The 19,411-nt window shown below is 35.3% G+C and overlaps 1 protein-coding gene across 1 annotated transcript in view; it reads left to right on the forward strand.

Annotated features, from left to right (window-relative positions):
• Positions 1 to 19,411, forward strand: part of MALRD1 (MAM and LDL receptor class A domain containing 1) — a 199,103-nt gene that overhangs the window by 134,269 nt on the left and 45,423 nt on the right. The window contains exons 32-33 of the mRNA XM_010007011.1: positions 2,574 to 2,775; positions 17,314 to 17,589. Coding sequence (XP_010005313.1) covers positions 2,574 to 2,775; positions 17,314 to 17,589 — 478 coding nt within the window. The remainder of the gene's footprint in view (positions 1 to 2,573; positions 2,776 to 17,313; positions 17,590 to 19,411) is intronic.

The following is a 19,411-nucleotide window of genomic DNA, read 5'->3' on the forward strand; positions in this document are numbered from 1 at the left end:
TTATGTCTACCACCTAGTTCATTGATACTCTGAGTATTGCTATAAACTTAGTTGATATATCAAAGGAAATAACTGTATTATGTGAAGTTAGAATAAGCAGCAGATACTTCTACTTACCAAATGAATTTAAATGAGTTTCAAATTACTTTAAGATTTGTTTCTATTCAGTGAATAAAAATGTTCAGAATGTATTCCTCCCAAAGATACTTCAGGTATTTAAGATGAATTTTTAAGTGTTTATATTGCAATCATGCAATTTTACTATCTGAATATAGATTTTCAAATACTCTGCCATGTCATCAAGTCCATTCTTTCCAGTTTACGTTATTTATCATTCCACATACACAAACTTTGCATATTAAGATAAAGAAGGCAAAACAGTATATAAAGGTTGAGAGAAGCTGCTGATTAAATTGAAGTTAAAAGTAAACAGCAATTTCTTTTTGGATCTCTTGGTAAGAGAAATACTGTGAGATTATCTATTTGTTTAAATTCAAGTATCCCAGATATTACAGCATGCAAAAGTGCAGATTTAATTTAATTTAATATGGAATTTTTTTCAAGGAGCTTCTGAAGCTTTTGAAGCATCACAGAACACTTAGAATCAGTGATTCAGTAGATGTGCATGGCCTGTGTGTGAGTTAGTAGGCAGATGGCCAAACAGAGCCTGCTTTTTAATTTTTTTTTGCATTTCAAACAGTCTAATTAACTCTCATTATCTACAGTTTCAGAAAGAGATCCATAAAGAAATGTCTTGTACCTACATACAAATAAGATTCCCTGTTTATGGCTTTACAACCTGTACTCTTTATGTGGAAGTATGTAACAATATTCATTAAGAGACAAGTACTCAGTAAGGAATTATCATCATATCACAGATTCAATTTACCTTTATGAACACATTTTTCTTTTTTTTTTTCTTTTCTTTGCTTTTCAAACTAATAATCTATTTCATGATTAATTGTTGTTGTTATTAAATCAAGACTATAAATGTAGCACAACCATTTGACTGAAAAAAAATCCTAAAAGAACAAAAATTAAAACCAAAATAACCAGCAGCCCAAAACTTCAAAAGCAACAGTTCAGTGAAGATTTTTGAAATGCTGTTGAAAAAAAGCTGTACTGTAATAGGAAGTCTGGGTAATGTGTTAGAATATGTCACATCCAGAGGGTAGTGATCAATGGCTCGATGTCCAGATGAAAATGGTGAAAAGTGATGTCCTTCAGGGATCCATACTGGGACCAATGTTGTAAAATTCTAAATCACTGAGGTTGTTGTATTTCCTGATTGGTAAAATAGTGAATGGTTCCAGAGACGTATGCAGGGTTGGATCAGCTATTTCCATCCTTTTAGCCCTGCAAGGTGCATGCTTTTAAGGAGGTAGTGATACTGGATACTGCTATTATACAGTCCATGTATCCAAGCATCAGGCTTGACAGAGTTAAGTATTTGAATTACTGTATGTGAGTTTTCTTGATGCTTCTTTTCTCCAAAAATGAAATAATTTGCAAGAGCATTCAGGCATCAGAGGCATTTTAATCAATACACCAGCTTCTATAAAATGTGTGGTTCATGGTAATATTTGGTGTTTTAGCTTATTTGACCCACCAAGTTGACAAGGAGAGGCAAAGGTATTCAGTATGGGGTTAAGTTTATAACTTGCTGGGCCTCAGGTTTTGAGTTCCATCATTAAGCTGGGGCACTTAATTGGAAACATGAACCCATGGGTCATTGGAAAATTTCTTTAAAGGCCTAAGAGAAGGATGTGGAGATGTGGACACGATGGTGATTAAAATATTCAGTCCCTTAAAGAAAGTTATTATCTGGAATCGTTCAAATGTTCTTACTGCCATTACTCCAGTTCTTCTTCATTATTTCTGACCTGTTCTAGGTTGTATAAGGATTTTGGACACCTGTGTGGGATTAGCAACTGTGTGTGTAATCTCCAGAATTTCCTGTATTTGACAATAATTCCTCAGTTGTTGGTTAACTGTGATTTCATTCATTGTCATTCTTACTGCTTTCACTATTTACTTATTTAATTTATTTATTTTATTTAAGGTATTGCTAAATATACTTGAACTCATTTACTGTGAATGCTTGAAGTATCATATTATAAGTTGCTTGTACCAGATGATAGACTTAAATACCTAGATAGAAGACTTTTATTTATATCTCTAAAATCTTCATTCAGGATATCAACTACAAGGAGGTCACCTTTTAGAGATGAAAGGACAGCTCAACATCCTTCTCACTCTTTTCCTCAGTGTTTAGATGAATTTGGGTTTAGGTTGTTATTCATTAGCTTTGATATGTCAAGTTGAGACTGTCAGTAGGTTTTCCAATTAGTATTAGCAGTTATTTTTATTTTGTTTTGTTTTCATAGCAGCTGAATTAGCATTAGCAAAAGCATTCAGTAACTTTTGATCATCACCACTAAGGTGTAGTTTTAACCATATCTAAGACAGCCAGTACAACCCAGGCCAGTGGCTGCACAGTTTCCCCAGATATCTTGACTCTTCCATTGCTTAATGCTGATTCAGTTGCTTCTCTTGGGTGTCATTGTCGACAGGTATACACAGCTGAAGAACATGGAATGGAAATTCTTATGTGGTCTTCTAGTAGAAATGAAGAAAACAAATGGATGTATGCAAATGTGGTCCTCTCCAGTAACAGCCCTTTCAGAGTTGCCTTTGAAGCTGAAGTGGGACAGAGTGAACCCACAGAATTTGCTCTTGATGACATTTCTTTCACCCCAGAATGCATTGATGGAGGTATGTTATTACAAAAATATTTACAAAACGTCTTTTCAAACAACAGAGGAAAATTGTGGCATTTCATATTTCAACATGTATCAAAGTTACAAAATCTGTATTTTTTTCTTTAGCATACTGCTATGTTTTTAATTCGTTTAAAAAAATGTAGAAAAGAAATGAGTGCAACACAATCATGCAAAGAAGCATGTGTTTTTCAAGAGAAATAAATAGGTTTAAATGAAAGAAAGATCAAATTTGTCATATGTGACACACACTGCAAGCTCTTAGCTAGCACATTTTTCCCTGAAGGAAAGGAGTCATTATACATATCAGAGGGATTCCTATCTATTTGCTAACTGAGAACAGTATGTAAATAAAGATATTTGCCCATGGATTGTAGAAGACAGTTTAGTACTATAAGTAGCAGTTGAACATATGAATAATTATAGTAGCTCAAAATATTACTGTCTTTGAGGGCCTGTTAGCATTTTTATGAACCATGCTTGGAGGGATCTGCCATCACTCAACTGTATTGGTTTTCTGCTGTATGAAAATACTCAGAGAAGTCCATAGTTCAGAACAGAAGAGTTTTATAAATATCAAAGTGCTTCACAATTATTTTAAAATAAAATTATTAGTTCTTTTATCTTTACTCTCTTCATAAAATATCTCATCAGTATACCAAATTTATCTCAGTGCCAGGCTCTTTCAGAGTTTACAATCTCACTTCTACTACACAAGCCAAGTGACTTGAACTATGTGGAAAAAAACGGGGGGAAAAAGGAACTAAATTCTATTGCCTTATACTGCCATGTTTACTCTGTAAACAAGTCAGTGTTTTACTCTGCAATAGAAATACAGCATAAGTGAATACAGCCTATCAGAAGAAAGTATGTGTGCAAATACAGATTCTGCTAGGAATATTCCTTTTCTTTATTTTAAAGAGTCAATAGGGGAAAAACACCAAAGAAAAAGAAAACACTTTGTGTGGATCTTCATTCACAAGGAACAACCAGGAATTTTAGTTAAATAAATACATATGGATGCTATAAAAATGGGCTTGAATAACATTTCTGTCTACTTATTAATCTCTTAATGTTCAGAAAGGATAGTGTGTATGAATTACTTGTCATGCTGTTCAAGAAAACGTTTGGTTTTTTATTATTGTGATGATCTGGTAAATTCTTCAAGAAATAACCACATTACTATTAAGGCTTGAAATGAAATGTATGTTCACACGGGTGGCATTTGTTCAATCTCAAGCTGAACAAATTTTTATTTACTTTCTCTGAATAATACCAGGCAAATGCTATTTTTTCATATTCTTCAATGAGCTGCAGATAATGCACATAAACAAGTGCATGTTCTACCCTTATTTTAATCACCTTTGTTAACCCTACCTTAAGAATTACTTAGGCAGTTTCATGCATAATATGCCTTAGTAGAGAGGGAAATATTAAAATTATATACTTTGAGTATTTGTTATTAACTGCAAGAGCAAGGTCTGTATTCCAACAATGTATATAAATCTATTTTCTACTTTTAATAAATTTATACTTTGGTAATTTATTATGAGCAAGCACAAATTGAGAGAAAGAAAAAAAGTCTTCCACGGGAATTATATGTTAAGGCATTCCAAAATAATAATAACTACAGAAATAGAGGTAATTTTTATGGAGGAATGCTTTCTAGCCACCTTATTTTTCTCCAGAGATTTTCCAGTTGTAGAATACTTCAAAGTATCTAACTTTTATCACACTCTGTCCTACAATCATGGTATACAGTAAGGAAAACATTAGGAAAAATTGTCAGGCTGGCCAAATCTATGCTCGTGAAGAGGCAAGAAAATGACAGAAAATCTGTGTAATAAAATAAACCACAGCAGTTTAGGAGAAGGAACCTACTTCTGACTTTTAAATACTGTTTCTGACAAAGAGCGGGTACTTAGGAGGTACTTGTTTTTTACTAATAATAGTTTCTGAGTAAGCACTTAAAAATTCAAATGATAACATTTGAAAATATTACCTTCAAATAATTTAAAAGCATTGCCCTTCAAGCAAGAACATTTTTCTTTAACAGAAACTATGAGTAAATGTACCTACTTCACCGTCAGCCTTTCTTTGATTTTCGCTCAGTATGCTTATTCAAAGAGCTAGCTCAAAGAAAAGTCTGCTACCTGCAGTACAGGTTTTTTGTAATATTCTCCCTTTCAGCATAGCTTCACTTCAGATCTTTTTCCTCTCTCCATTTTTTTTCAGCTTGTCTTTTAAATCACTTTGGGTTTCCTGAGGCAACATGTTCTAAATAGAAGCACTCACAATTTAGCTGGACAGGGGCTCTAAGCAATAAAGCATTACCAGGTTTTTATTTGTTTTATAGTAGTCAGCCCTCGTTAGACAGGAGAGTTGCTACAAATCCAAGAATATTTATGAACATTTAAACAACGTGAGGTCATGCTAGTCTCTGGCCACTGCAGAAGTAACTTCTAGCAGATGCCCATGCAGAGAGAGAGCTGGAATGTCAGCCGTGGCACAGGATCAAACTTGGTTCAGAATTAGCTGCTAAATGAGACATACTTTTATTGCTTTTCAAGGTCCATTATTTTCTGCTGGTAAATGTGTGTGAAGATCTTCAGTATCAAAGACTTTACTCAGTTCTAACAATCTTCTTTGAAATTTTAAGTGATAACTTTGATTTTTAAAATTATTTTTTAATACTTTATTTGTATTAATATCTTCGTCATGGTTTAATGCTGAGCTGGCAATTAAACGAATGACAGATTGCTCCCTTCTCTCTCCCTATAGGGAAGGGAGGGAGAATAAGGGAGAAAGACTTAAGAGTTGGAAAGTAAACTACACAGCTTTAGTGAAACAGCAGTGATGAAAAAGAAAATATTATGTACATATATATAAAAATATATATTAAAAAAAAAAAAAAGCAAAAGTATCAGCCTCCCAATAATGCTCATGTTACCACTGAGGCTGCAGGACAGGCCATGGAAAAGTCTCAGACTCGACTCCTGGAGTCATTGTCAGACAGGAGCTTGATGTAGTAACTCAAGGATTCAGGAACACACAGATCAGGATCAAAGGCAGATGAACAGATGGAGTCCTCTCAGGATGCCGGCCAAGGACAAAGAGAATTGACCCTCATGATTCCTCAAATTTATACTGAATATGACGCATATGAGATGGAAGATTTTGGTCAATTTTGGTCTCCTGTCTGGTCCACTCCTCCCCAGAGGAAGGTGGCAGATATGACCCCTCTACTTCCTTCTCTTTCCACAACATAAGTTTTTTTCAGAACCAAGCAGTGACCTTGGTTCTACATACCATTCTCAATGCATAACTATAAACATAGAGTGTTTACTGAAAAACATGCTTCAAATTTCAGCAACTGCACCTACTTAGAAGGGACTTAACTGAAAAGTAAAACCACTGACAAAAAAAAAACTATTCTAATCTGGATCAAACCAGGACAATCTTGTATTTATTTTTTTTTAAATGAAAGTTAAAAAGCATTTCCACTTCTAGTTTCAGATGAACCCAGAATATTGAAGTGTTGAATCAGATTTTGTATTCACTAATACCTTTCTCAAAATATTTTCTAGTTTAGATGAAACAGAAGGCATCACAGAAACTCCTAAAATTTCTGCTTCTACTTAATTTAAATCTTAGCATTAACACAAAATTTAGTCTGCTTTTGTAAATCAGGATACTATGTACAGTATGAAGTCAGCACTGACTGCTGCTCCTGCCCTTTCATGTAGTGAAGTTACCTGCTAGCTCCTCTTCAGTGGCAGCTCTTTGTGAACTTACACTTCTAAATAGAACTGCTTTAAGTAATTGCTTTATGTTTTGGTTTATTCAAAATTAGTAGTGTTGATACTTTAAAATTAATATTTGTACTGCGTCTTGGGTATAAACAGCAGCACAAACATCACTCAGTACCCTTGGTTCTAGAGTCTGTGGGAAATCAGTGTATGCTTTTACACCTCCAGTCATGCTATCAGTGCTTATTGCTAGGTCAGCATTAACATTGCTTAGTGAAATAATTAGCGTTTCAAAGAAAATACATACATTCTTATGCTTATGTGTCTTCTACTCCACCTTTCCTTATAATTCTGTATTTTATATTTCTCTTATTTAGTCTGTTTTCTTTCAGTTTGCTTCCCACAGCTGCTCAGTGCTATCTGAAGTATTTTCTTTCTTTTCTTCCGTGAACTACTTTTAATCATCCTTCATTCTTTTATTTTAGACCCTTTCCTACTTCAGTGTTCTGTTTTTTCATCAATTCCTTTCTTTACTAAACATTCAGAAAGAAGTATTTTGCTTATCAATTTAGCACATGGGAAAGGACTGCCAGTGTTACAAATTTTCCCCCACAATCCCCTTCAGCTTCACTTTTCTCTGAAAGATTTCTCTGCAGTAGAAAATATAATTATGTAAGGATGCACTGGAGATAAAAGAGCAAATCAAAGAATGCAAAACACTCATCACAAATAGGACATGTTCTCTCCAACACTGTGTCGTCTGATCATGGTGGAATTGTGCAAAAAAAAATGCTATTTCCCAGGCTGCTGTGAGTTGATTTTTTTCTAATATTGTCATAGTTCTTGACTTCCTTGCACAGGTTACCAACAAAAGGGTCAGATTTTGTCATTTAGGTACCGAAGTAGAGGAAAAATTTCAGTTACTGTTGATGACTTTTACTTAGGTGAAAACTTTGCTTTGACTCATGCCTTACTCGTGCAAGTCTTCCCATTTGTCTGTAGCAAAACACAAACTAGACCTGCTGTAAAGGTTCTAAACAATCCTTACGTTGAGCAAGCTTTCACTTGTAGTGAAGAAAAAGAGAAGAAACAAATCAGAATCTGTGAATTACAAGACTGCATTTGGCTCTACATTCAAGCCTAGCCACCGAGTACTTTAATGTGTTGTGGGTTATTTTGGGTTTTTTTTTCAAAATGCACACAAAGGCTTCCCACAAGCCTAAAACCTAATATCCTACCGAAATTGAATTTTCAGTTTCTTTGTCATCTAAGGCAGTAATGAGAGACAGACAGATCCACTCCTATAGATCATTTTTCCTAACTTTCTAGAAGAGCTGATATTGCAAAGATGTACTGAGACAAAGGAAATGATATTTCAATTACAAAATTTAGCATAGGTATACTCAGAACTTCAGGTCAGCCATAGCAAGTAAGGAAAAGGTCCAGCTAGTGATATAACCTCTCCAACAGTTATGAATGCCTAGGAGAGATTGTAATAAAAAGGGAACTACATGTACTGTTTTCTCCTGATACGTTTCCCACTGCCAGCCATTTATAATTCAGAGCCTTCCTGAGCAATATGTAGCCTCAGCATAGTGATCCTGAGGGTTTCTTCCCCTTAAATGTGTCAGTTCCCCTTTTAACACCAGGAAAAGTTTCAGCTTTCAGGAATTAAATTATATTATTCTACCTGTGTGAATTTAGGCTTCTCTTCATGTGCATAGAAGCTGTTCAGTGCTTTCTCCTTTAAGTTTTGAAAAGTGTAAAATTTTATTTAGATCTTGGTGATTCACTCTTCTGTCTGGCAGGTAGTTTTTCTTCAGGATTTCTTCTTATTGCAGTTTAAGACTTCACATAAGATGTATGTCTGACAGACCCCAATCCTGAAATTATTTCAGAGAAAAACAACTTCCCTTGATCAAGAATTAGGCTTTCTTTAGTATCTGTATGTAATACCACCTCAAAAAGGCATGAAAGATGCAGGTTCAGGCACCAAGCTGAGAAGTATGTCCCAAAGGGTCAAAACTCCTTTTTTGTTCAAGGTGGAATAAAAGTGTTTATATATCAGATGAGTGTTTATAATTGAAACATAGCAGAATGAAGATAGTTTCTATGATGTTCTCATTGAAGTAGTTTAACAAGAGAATAACGATCATAAAGACAATTTCCATATGCATAGAAAGCATAAAGAAGGAGTAAAAAAAATAATAATTTAAAAATCTCTGTGTGAATAATGAGCTAGTGGTCTCTGGCCAAGGTATTCAAAACCAACCATTAGTTTGAGCTCCTATAAGTTTAGGAGCTCCCTTAAGGTATCATATAGGTATTTCATTTTCAGAAAATGGTGAAAAGCCATTCTTCAGAAGTCAGTCTTCTGATTTCAGGTTAGAAACCACAGAGCAAATGTACTATGCCTGGAAATGCTAATTTTATAAAATCTTGTCTAGTTTTTGGTGTTGTGTGTTTTATTTTTCTTATAACACATATTGAGAATATTTTCTCCCTATTTTATCTCTGCTTCATGTAGCACAGTTTTTGAATCCTGATTGTCTATAAACCTTCCTTGCTCTTCCTGCCACAGACGGATTTCCTTCACAACAAGATCTGTGTGTTTATATGTATTGGCATAATCTTTAATCACATTATTGAATACTATTTTATTCAGAGCACACTCAAACAGAGAAATGCCTAATGAGAGATAAATGGATTTATTTTTTTTTTCCTCTCTGTGCATATTATTCAGACACCACTCTGAATGTAGAATTATTTATCTTCACGAAGAGGTTTTCTATACAGCATAAAGATACAGTGTCCAAGTTATAAATATTTGATAACTGTCCCCATATAACAAAATGTTATCTACCTGCCAACTTTTTAGCAAATGAAATAATTTAACCTCTATAGTTTTGGGTATCAGATTGGAAATGTCCAAAACATTTTTGTCTTCAGAGTCATAAAGACGCTTGAATTGATACAAAAAGCAAAATATGAAATAGCCAAAATGTTTCTCCTGTACAGATCCTGAACCAGCAGACCTGCAAAAGCATTACAGGCCAACCAGCCAAATAACCAAACAATCTAGGATCCATACATTGACATACATTTTACATGCTCTCTGGTACTTTCAGTAGAATCCATTTCACTAGATCTTATAAGAAAAGCATAGCTGACACCTGTACATAATTAAAAGATAGCAACCCAAAAAGTACAGTGGATGTTTGGGTGTTATTTGGGGAAAAAACAGCCCAGTGGTGCAGAGAGAGTCCTATTGAAGGGGCTGTGTGTGTGTGTGCATGAGTGCATGTGAAGCAATAGCAAGAAAATTCTGCAGCAGAGCAGAACTCATCTGGCAAAGGCTTAGACAGAGTCAATGATCCATGTCTGAAACTCCCAGAGCCTGAAGGTAGGAGACACTCGAAGGGTTAACTGCCTGAGCTGCTGATAGTGCCGTGTTAGATCACTAGGAAAAACTCTGTAGTGGAAACTTAACTTCTGATTTCTTTAAGTTGCAGAGCCAGGGGAATCACTGCTAGCTTGTCTGCTCATGCTTGCAGTGAAGCAGAAATCTCTCTCAAGTTGAGAGCTCAGGGAGTTTCTTTTCTCAAGAGCAAGAAATGATTCAGAGGGAGCTGCTGGGGAAAGTTCTTGTAAAAACAAAGGAGGAGAAGAGGAAAACAAGGTTAGTAGTGATAGGGGACTGGGAACACTAGGGAAATTTGTGCATAGTTTCTTGAGTTAATTAGTTTCTCCCTGAAACCAATCAGAGTAAGGTTTGGATCCTTATTGCTTAGCAGAGATAGGACATTTCTGCATTTTTAAGGATTATAAATTAAGATCCAGGGCATAGTACCTTAGAGAGCTTCTTCAGCCCGTTTCAGTATCTTCCAGTGAAGAGAGCTACCTTGTGGTGAAGCCACAATTTATTATTTTTTACTTCACAGGAAGGGAAATGTTGAATAATTTTAGGATAAGATAGTTAGACTAAATAAACTAGCATAATTAGTGAAAAGTCCTGAATGAAATTACGTCATATATGTTTAAATAATTATTATACATTATTTTAAATCTTTCTATTTCAACTTTCCCTTTCCCTGTACAGAATTCTGGTACCTCCTGATTCAAGCTAGATGCCTTCTGGGAAAGTAATTTTTTATTTATTTATTAAAAATATGTTAATATAGTTTCAGTAATATTGAACCTCCAAACCCCATCTGTTTACAAAAAAAACCAAAACAACAACCAAATCAAGCAAGCCTCCAATCACAGAGGTTATATTTTTCCTTGCTAAATTTGTTCATAAAAATCAACATATTTCCTTGGAGGGCTATAGATAAACCATTTTTTGAATTAAATAGTTTCATGATACTAGCTTGGAGACAAGAAAATTATCAGATTGTTCATTATGGAAAATTTACGGGACTTCTCAGGAAGAGTAAATCACAAGTTCAGATTTATATTAGAAATTTTACAGAGTTTATCATAGTTTTCTTCAGGGCTCTTTGCAACTGATGATAAATCTGTACCTGTAGAGGCTACCTTTCTTTAGATTCTGAGAAATAAGACATTTAGCATAGTGTTGTGTTCCCACCCAATCTGTGAAAAAGTGCTGATACCAGAAGCTGTTTTTTCTCCAGTTGAAACCTGTCCCGTAGTCCAGCCCACCTCATTTTGTTGGAAACCAAAGCTCCTAATACATAAATAAATAAGTAATTCCACCACAATAACAGGCAGAACTAGTAATTCCTGTAGTGGCAAATATTTCTGTCACAGGTAGTCAGTGTGCTCCAGCCAGAAGCCATAGTTTTCAGAGTAGAAACTATAAATCATAGCTTGATTTTACTGGCAGCAAACCTGTCTGTTTTCCATCATGTTTGTATGTTAGGAAATGGTGATAATTTAAAATCAATTCTGCACAGTTCTGCACAGACATGTAAAATTCTGAAGTCATTGGGCAAGTTCTGTTTTCATTGATTCCGACAAAAAAGGAAAAGGGACTTTGGGATCATTTTCAGCACCTTGTCCCTTCTATGAGGAGAAGACACTTAAAGACTTAAATTCTTAAATTCTTATTTTTTTGTCTTTTTTCAAGCTTTGAAATTAATATTTTATTTTCTAGAAGAAGCTTTAGCACTGATGAGGATCCATTCATAGACAGATTGTTAAAGTATTTGAACAACTTTAGTATGGTTAATTTTTAAACAAGGTTATTTCCTTGCAACCACCTTGAATGGGCTGATTTCATGCCCTCATCCAGTGTTCACTGAAGTGAAAGTTAGCACTGCCACTTATTTTGACTTAATTATTGCACTGGATTGGTCTTGTACTTAATTTATACTCTTGTCTAACGAAAACTGTTGGAGGCAATTATTTGTTTTTGTCTCTTTTAGCCACAGTTAAGATGTTCAGTCTTTTCCCAGATTTAGTAGGCAAATACTTATGCAAATATATCAAACAGGTTGTTAGTTTTCAAGGTGTCACGATCCGTGACCAATTATATCTCCTTATTGGAGTGTATTAACTTATCAGGATTTGCTGAGAGATCCACACGGGTATCACCTCACACAGAGGATACAGGAACTTATGTCCCGACTTTTTTGAGTGAATAACCTGCTCAGTGCTTACTAATATTTCTAACAACAGCAAGGTTTATTGTGGGGAAAACAAAGCAATTTGGGGCAGGAGGTTCAAAAGGAGTGATTATAACACATTAAACATATATGGGTACACCTTAGTTACACATCTTATTTAAGTGAGGGAAGGAGAGGGGAGGGATATGCCCGAATGGCTGGATTATATTTTCCCCTATAAGCTGGGGTAGCCGGAATTGTCTCACCACGGCAGTGCAGGTAGGATGAGCTGGGTAGCAAAGAGGCTGCGGGCACTCCAAGCGCAGGTCGCCCCTCCCCCGTAGCTGCAGCACAGCTGTTTGCAGACCCTGGAAACGCGGCGGTTTCAGGCGGCGCTGGGACTTTTAAAATGGCGGCGGCAGTCTGTGTGTGTAGACGACCACCTCGAACACGAGGAGAGAGCGAGAGAGAGAGGGGCGTGTCGCGCTGCCTCTCTCATGGGGTTCTTCGGCGCCAGTTTTGCATTTCTGGGCTTTTCAGCCAATCAGGCGGGACCTAGTCCTGCCCCTGCTTCCGGCCACGGCTCCTCCCCCGCAGCAGCTGGCCCCCACACACACACACACAGAGGGGGTTCAGCGCCGCGTGGAGCTGACTCAAAGGACATTTCATGTTCGTGTAAGGAAATACCTGGTCCTTCACACAAGGGTCTGATATAAGGCCCATTAAAATAAATGAATCTTTCCATTTACCTAAATGGGCTTTAAAGTAAGTTCTGATACAACCAAGTTAATGTTGCATAGTAGCATGTGGTAAATGCTTCCTAGTTTTGACAGTAATGTCAATGCCGACTAGTCTTATTTAGACTACATTGTTACATGTATATACAAATACAAATGGAGACCTACTCTGCACCACAGATCTTGGTATCTGAACAAGAAAGGCAGAAAAGGCATGAACAGTACAGAGGTATCTTGAAGCACACCTTGTATCTGACAATGAAATATAGCTATATTCAGCTGTAGTTAGTGCAGTTCATGAAGCAGCACACACAGAATTTGGTTTGCTTTACACACTGGTTTGATTTTTGCTTTTTGCCTCTACCTCAACTACCCAATTTCTCTTCAAAGTGTGAGGATGCTTGTAGGGGAGCATTTCGTGGTCCTTAGGCCATAACTCACTCCACACATCTGCATGAGTAGATTTCATAAAGAATTAGCATGAATTAAAATGTCATTTTTAGGACATAATTAAAATGTCTTTTTATGATGTACAAGTAGATGTTTTATCCACATTTTAAACCTTTTATTTCATTTTGATTATTTGTCATATGTAAGATAAAAATAAGTGTAAAATGAAACACGAGTGGAAAATAAAATAAATAAGAACATGTCCTCAGTTTGCTGCTTAAAAAATCGTGATTCCTTCAGCTGCAATGGGACATCAACGATTTGCTGCTGTTTTTCAGACAGATCTAAATCTAAATTTAGTGTTCTGCAGAAAAGAGGTTTTCTCTGACAATGTTTTTTTATTAGTTTGCTTTTCTTCTGTGTGCAAATACTGTCTGTATTCCTGTGGATCTCCAGTTCTGCTTTTCAGTGATCATACATCCTGGATACAGAAAGCTAAGCTTTTATCCTATGTTCCTTAGAACACATCATTTTCAGTACATTTATCTCCAAATTCTTAAACAGCTTCCACTAGATGCTGCTTATTTAAAAAGTAACCTGTACTCCACTCCTGAATGTGGTCTGAAAATGAGAGTAACACAAAACTCAGAAGATCAGGGTTGAGTTGGAAACATATTTTCTGAATTAGGCAAAAGGTTAAGGTTATTTATTTATTTATTTATTTGGCATGCCATAACCAGTGTTAGACAATTGTTGAACCTAATGTTTTTAAAAGACTGAAATGACCTGTGAACCACAAATAAACAGTCCAATTTGAATTGTAAAAATACACTTCAGATTCTGCTGTTTACATAACCTTCATATATATATTTACAAGAAGAGTGCATGTAAGATTCATCTATATGCATCAGTTCAAGGTTAGTTTCTTTGGCTGAGTCAGGTGAGTATATCACTGTAACTCAGCACAGTGGAGGGTATTTGTAATGAATCTTTCATTAGTCCCAGCTCATTTCTCACTGCAAACCACAGTGCAGTCTTAACATTTCAGTGCAATTCTTCCCAGTAGCAAGAAGACAGAATGAGTACTGCCAGTCTTTAGAATAAAACATAGCAGCAGCAGATACTGCAATGATATGTTTAATATAAATAATTACATAGATATTAGCTTTGAATGCAAGTAATTAGTTTTCCATTAATATGTTTCTTGAGATTTCTTTTCCATTGGAATTAGTTAATGAATTTCTGGATTTGCATATTCCTGATTAGTCATTTTTAAATGTTAGGTATATACAAATTAATGTTTTATAGGTTTTCAAAAATTTTACCAGGCACATTTAATTTATAATTAAGAACAGTATTTATAACCTACTTTATACAAAAATAGTTTGAGCTTGGGATTAGAGCCTCAGCAGATCACTGCAATCATGGGGTTTTCTACAATGTCATCCAGAGAATAATTTTCCAGTTGCAACTGAAGCCAAACTGATGTGAACTAACGAATACATAATGTGAGTTAATAAGCAAGGTGATATTCTTAGTGTCTTTGATGTATATTCTCATATTTTTAATGTTCTGATAAAAAATTATTTTGCTGATTCAGGGTATCAATTTGGATTTTTATTGGTGTACTGAAAATATAAACCAGACCTCAACAAGACCCCTGATTAACTTTACTCCTAGTTTAACCTCTAGTTTAAATTGGAGACATCTTCACTGCTCTCAATGAATATTGCACACTCTGAAACAATTTGTACACAAGTCAGGAAGAAGTTATTTCTAGGAATCATAATTTTAAAAATAATAATAAATTAATCCTCCGTTTAATAAAGCATTCAAGCATTTGCCTAACTACTGAATTTAGTACATGATCATTCACATGCATAATTGCTTTATATTATTATGACCATAAGGCTAAACTGATCAGTACTACAAAAGCCCAAAGATACACTCAGGACCAACTTCATAACAAGCAAAGCATTTCAGCATTATTGACTTAAAACAGGATTTCAGTTTTCAAAACAAAGCTAGGTAGAAGCCTGTTCACAAACATATCATGAACAGGACAGGCATACTGAATTAAGCTGGGTCAAAAATCTCATATATGTATTATAAATGCAATCTTTCCTGCAACATAAAGTGACGACAGGAAAGCTAAATGTGTTGGAGCTGTGGGGTTAATTTCCACTGTACCAGAACAAAAAAAAACAAAAAACAAACACCCCAACAAGCTATATAATGACAAAAGTGCATGCCTAAACGGAACTGACTGCAGCTTAAGTTATTTTCACTGCCTAAATGCCCTCTTGGCACAGCAAGGAAAAGGATCAGAGGTAACAGAAGGGAAAAAAAATGCTGCTTTTTTTTTTTTTTCCATAGTAAGTGCAAACTAAAAATAGAAAATACTTACTTTTTTTAAACATCCATTGCATATAATTTGGTCTTTTTTTAACAGTATCAGTTTTATATCAATAAAGAGAGAAATATGTTGACAACTTTCCATACATTTCATCTTGGCAGAGTCACAGCCTTATATATAAATTCTTCATGATGAACCCAATTCTACACCTTTTATATGCTACTATTAATAATTGTCTCCTAATTTATGGCAACAAAATAGAGAAAAAAGTGAAATATAAAATAATTAAAACTTGTTTTTAAAAAAATAACTATGTGATTTAAATGTGTACAATCAACTAACTAAAACCAACTTTCACAAACCTTTTGAAGTAACATAAATTAATTTTTTTTTTACACTAACGCATTTATAAAACGTATTGTGCAAATACAGACTTTTCAATCCCATTTAAAAGTACATGCCTTTGAGGGATTTGTGAAGTGATTCTGAATATAAACAAGATGAAAGATCAGTAGGTTATTATTTTCACTGTGTCAAAATCCTTTATTATTGTTTTATATTTAATTATGTCCAGCATATGAAACATGCATTTCTAGTAGCAGGATAGCATTTAATACTAGTGGTCTGAAATTAAGTCAGGAAAGTTCTATTGTATGAAGCTTTTAAATTATGATTACCTGACATCAAGTCAAAAAGAAAATAAAAAATTGTTAAGCTAGCAAAGGCCAATGTTAGCAGTAAGAGCTCTTCTTCCTTTTAGGTGTTTCAAATGGTAAAATGAAACTAGTATTCAGTTTATCTGAATGCATTAGCTGTTTATTTTTTGTACAAAATGTTGTTGGTGTTCATGGTGCAGGTGTTGTAGAAGCTGAGCTTTTTTCAGCAAAGTTCTCTTGCAGTAAAACCCCAACGTGGTATCAGAACACACAGACATACTGATATACCCAGTGGATTAAATGTAGTAAAATAAATGTCAAAATCTATGTAGTCCCTTAGGGCATGTCAAGCCTTACTGTAGCAGTAACAGTTGACTTCTGAGGTCAGAGAGCAATGCTTGCACCATTTCAAAACACAAGCCTCCCATGAACTTCTGCACTTGATCTGCTCTGCTTCAGCTCTCCTGTCTTTTACAGAAGTGGTCCCATTAATTTGTCGTTTCTATCATAGTATTATTTTCTTTACTCCTCTGATGCAAATTTACCTAGAAAAGATTAAATACAGAGAATTAAATTCTGAAGATTTTTCTCCTTTCCCTGCACATAACCCAAAAGTTACAGGAACCCATTACATTACTCTCACAGGAGACAATGTTGGTGTAAAAAACACAGCATTAGCATATCCAGTTTCTTAGAATTCAGTTTCCACACAGTTCTGATGCTTCTGCTGGTAAAATTCAGTTGCAATTATTTTTGTAGGAAGGAAGAGGGACTTAGGCATCTGAGACTAAATCATTTATGTAAGTGATGACAGAAAAATTTTTCCAGTATTTTTTTCCAGCAATGCAAGTAATTATGGCATGTTACTTCTTTTGTCAGAATTTGAACTTTAGAAGCAAAACACTGCAGCAACACGTTGTTATTATACAAGCTGGGATTTTTTTTGTTGTTGTTTTGGGGATTTTTTATGAGTTTAGTAATAAAAATCAGCTGCCTTCCCTTGGTCCCCTGTGTTTCAAAGGCAGTATAGGTGACTACTGTAAAAGAGGATCAATTAATACTACTTTTTATCTTGCAGGATCATCTGGTTCACACCCTCCAACTTGCAGTAGTGACCAGTTCACATGTGCATATGTGCAGCAGTGTTTGCCTCTCGCTGCAAAATGCAATGGGGCTGAAGAATGCAAGGATGGGAGTGATGAAATGAACTGCCCCATGGAGGTGCCTACCACAACACCTCCGGGCTCCTGCAAGAAAACAGAATTCCTGTGTCCTTCCCAAGGCTGCATCCCGTCCCTCCTGAAATGTGATGGTGTGCCTGACTGCCACCTTAATGAAGATGAAGTTGGCTGCCGTAAGTTACTTTTATTGCTAGAGTTAAGGCAATGCATACGTTCTTTCCTGAAACAGTGATTTGAAAAGAGAAATATCATGAAGTACGGTGTAAAATTCACTATTCCCTAATGTATTACCTGGAGAGACCCCTATATTTTAAAATAATTGTGTTTATGCATTCTTAATCCCTGGTAATCAACTTTGATAAATGCTTAAAATAATTTATATTTTATTTCTGTTACTAGATAGAAGCATTTCCACTTTTTTCCATAGATCAGTCAGCTGCATTTACATTGCCTTATCTACTATTACAATACGATAGATAGATAGATAGATAGATAGATAGATAGATAGATAGATAGATAGGCAGACCTTCACAGTTCTGTAATTCAGTAATATTCAAGGCAGCTCTGACCTTTACAGGATTTTGAAATGAAGTCAAGATTGCCTGCAGAAGCAGCAGTCTCTGCCCTGACCAAAGAAAAAGACTCACAGCAAAATCCAAGAACAGGCTTTGAACTGCAATTAGATACCATGAAGGTTCAGATAGACAAAAAAATGTCTGCCCATTTCAAAATATTTCATTATTGATAGATGAAATGATGCCAAATCATTTCTTCCTACACTTCTAATTTTGCAAAAGCTTTTTAACATCTTATTTTTTCTCCTTATCCAAATAAAAACAATTAGTAAAGTATCAGTTTTCAGTGGGGCTAGATGTTCATATTCCTTAAAATTTATATCAAAACTACTGAATACACATGCAGGCCACTGCATATGCCATTTCTTTTAACAAATTACAAAACTGGCATGGATTTTGAAGTCCATCTGTGCATGCATTTCTAGGCAGTTTTTTTAAGAAAAATGTTCTGTGTTGGCAAAAGGCATGATTTTAGAGATATCTCTTATCTTAAATTCTATATGCTCAAATAGCATGTAGAAATTTTACGTGTCCCATTTCAGCAGAATTGCTCCTCATTGGGCCCTTTTCCCTCCTCAATCTGTCCTCTATTAGAGACTTCCCTGCTGTATCCTAGTACATGTACATCCCAGCTCCACACCTCAGCAGCAAATATGTTCTAGAATCCCCATATCTGAAGGCCACAGGTTTTCCATGATTATCAGTAGTCGCTAGGCAGCTGAGATTTTGTTTCATTACCTTTGACTTCTAAAAATGCCCGGGGAAAGAGGAGAAACTGAGTCCTGGTCTATTCAAGGAACAAAAATTCTCCACAGTTATTGCACACTTCGGGGTTCTGAGTGAGGTGGAAACTTAGTCAAATCTGTAATCTCATTGTTACTCCAAAATTCAGTTTTGACTATATATTAACACTATATAGTGTTGCAAATATAAGATAGGAATACAGAAGAAGCAACTCATGGTTCTTCGCTGAAGAAGATCCTGGTTGTAGGCAAGGCAAAAAGAAAAGCTGATTGCTTGTCACAGCTGGTTCTCCCATCAAAACATATATGCCATGGACATGCAGCATTTCATCTCTAGCTATCTATTTTTACCATGTGAAATATAAGTTTGCCAACAGAGAAAGGTCAGAAAGAAAAAAAACAAACAAAATACCTCACAACTTTTGTGTGTATTATTGAATTGTTTGCATAATCTATGAAATCAGTTGTGCTAGTAACTCCAGCCTATGTGTACTGTAATGATAGCATAGATTGAGTGGGATTTTTTTCACATTTTAGATTGAAATTGATTTTTATTTTTTTTCCTAAGCATTTATGAGAACAGAGTAAGATTTAAGTAGCAAAGTCTTTTTATGTTTGTTTTTTTTTGTTTGTTTTGGTTTGGTTTTTTCCCTTGGTGCAGATCAAATCTTCCTGCT

Source organism: Chaetura pelagica, unplaced genomic scaffold, assembly GCF_000747805.2.
Source record: "Chaetura pelagica isolate M959 unplaced genomic scaffold, ChaPel_1.0 scaffold17, whole genome shotgun sequence".
In the NCBI taxonomy this organism is placed as follows: Eukaryota; Metazoa; Chordata; class Aves; order Apodiformes; family Apodidae; genus Chaetura; species Chaetura pelagica.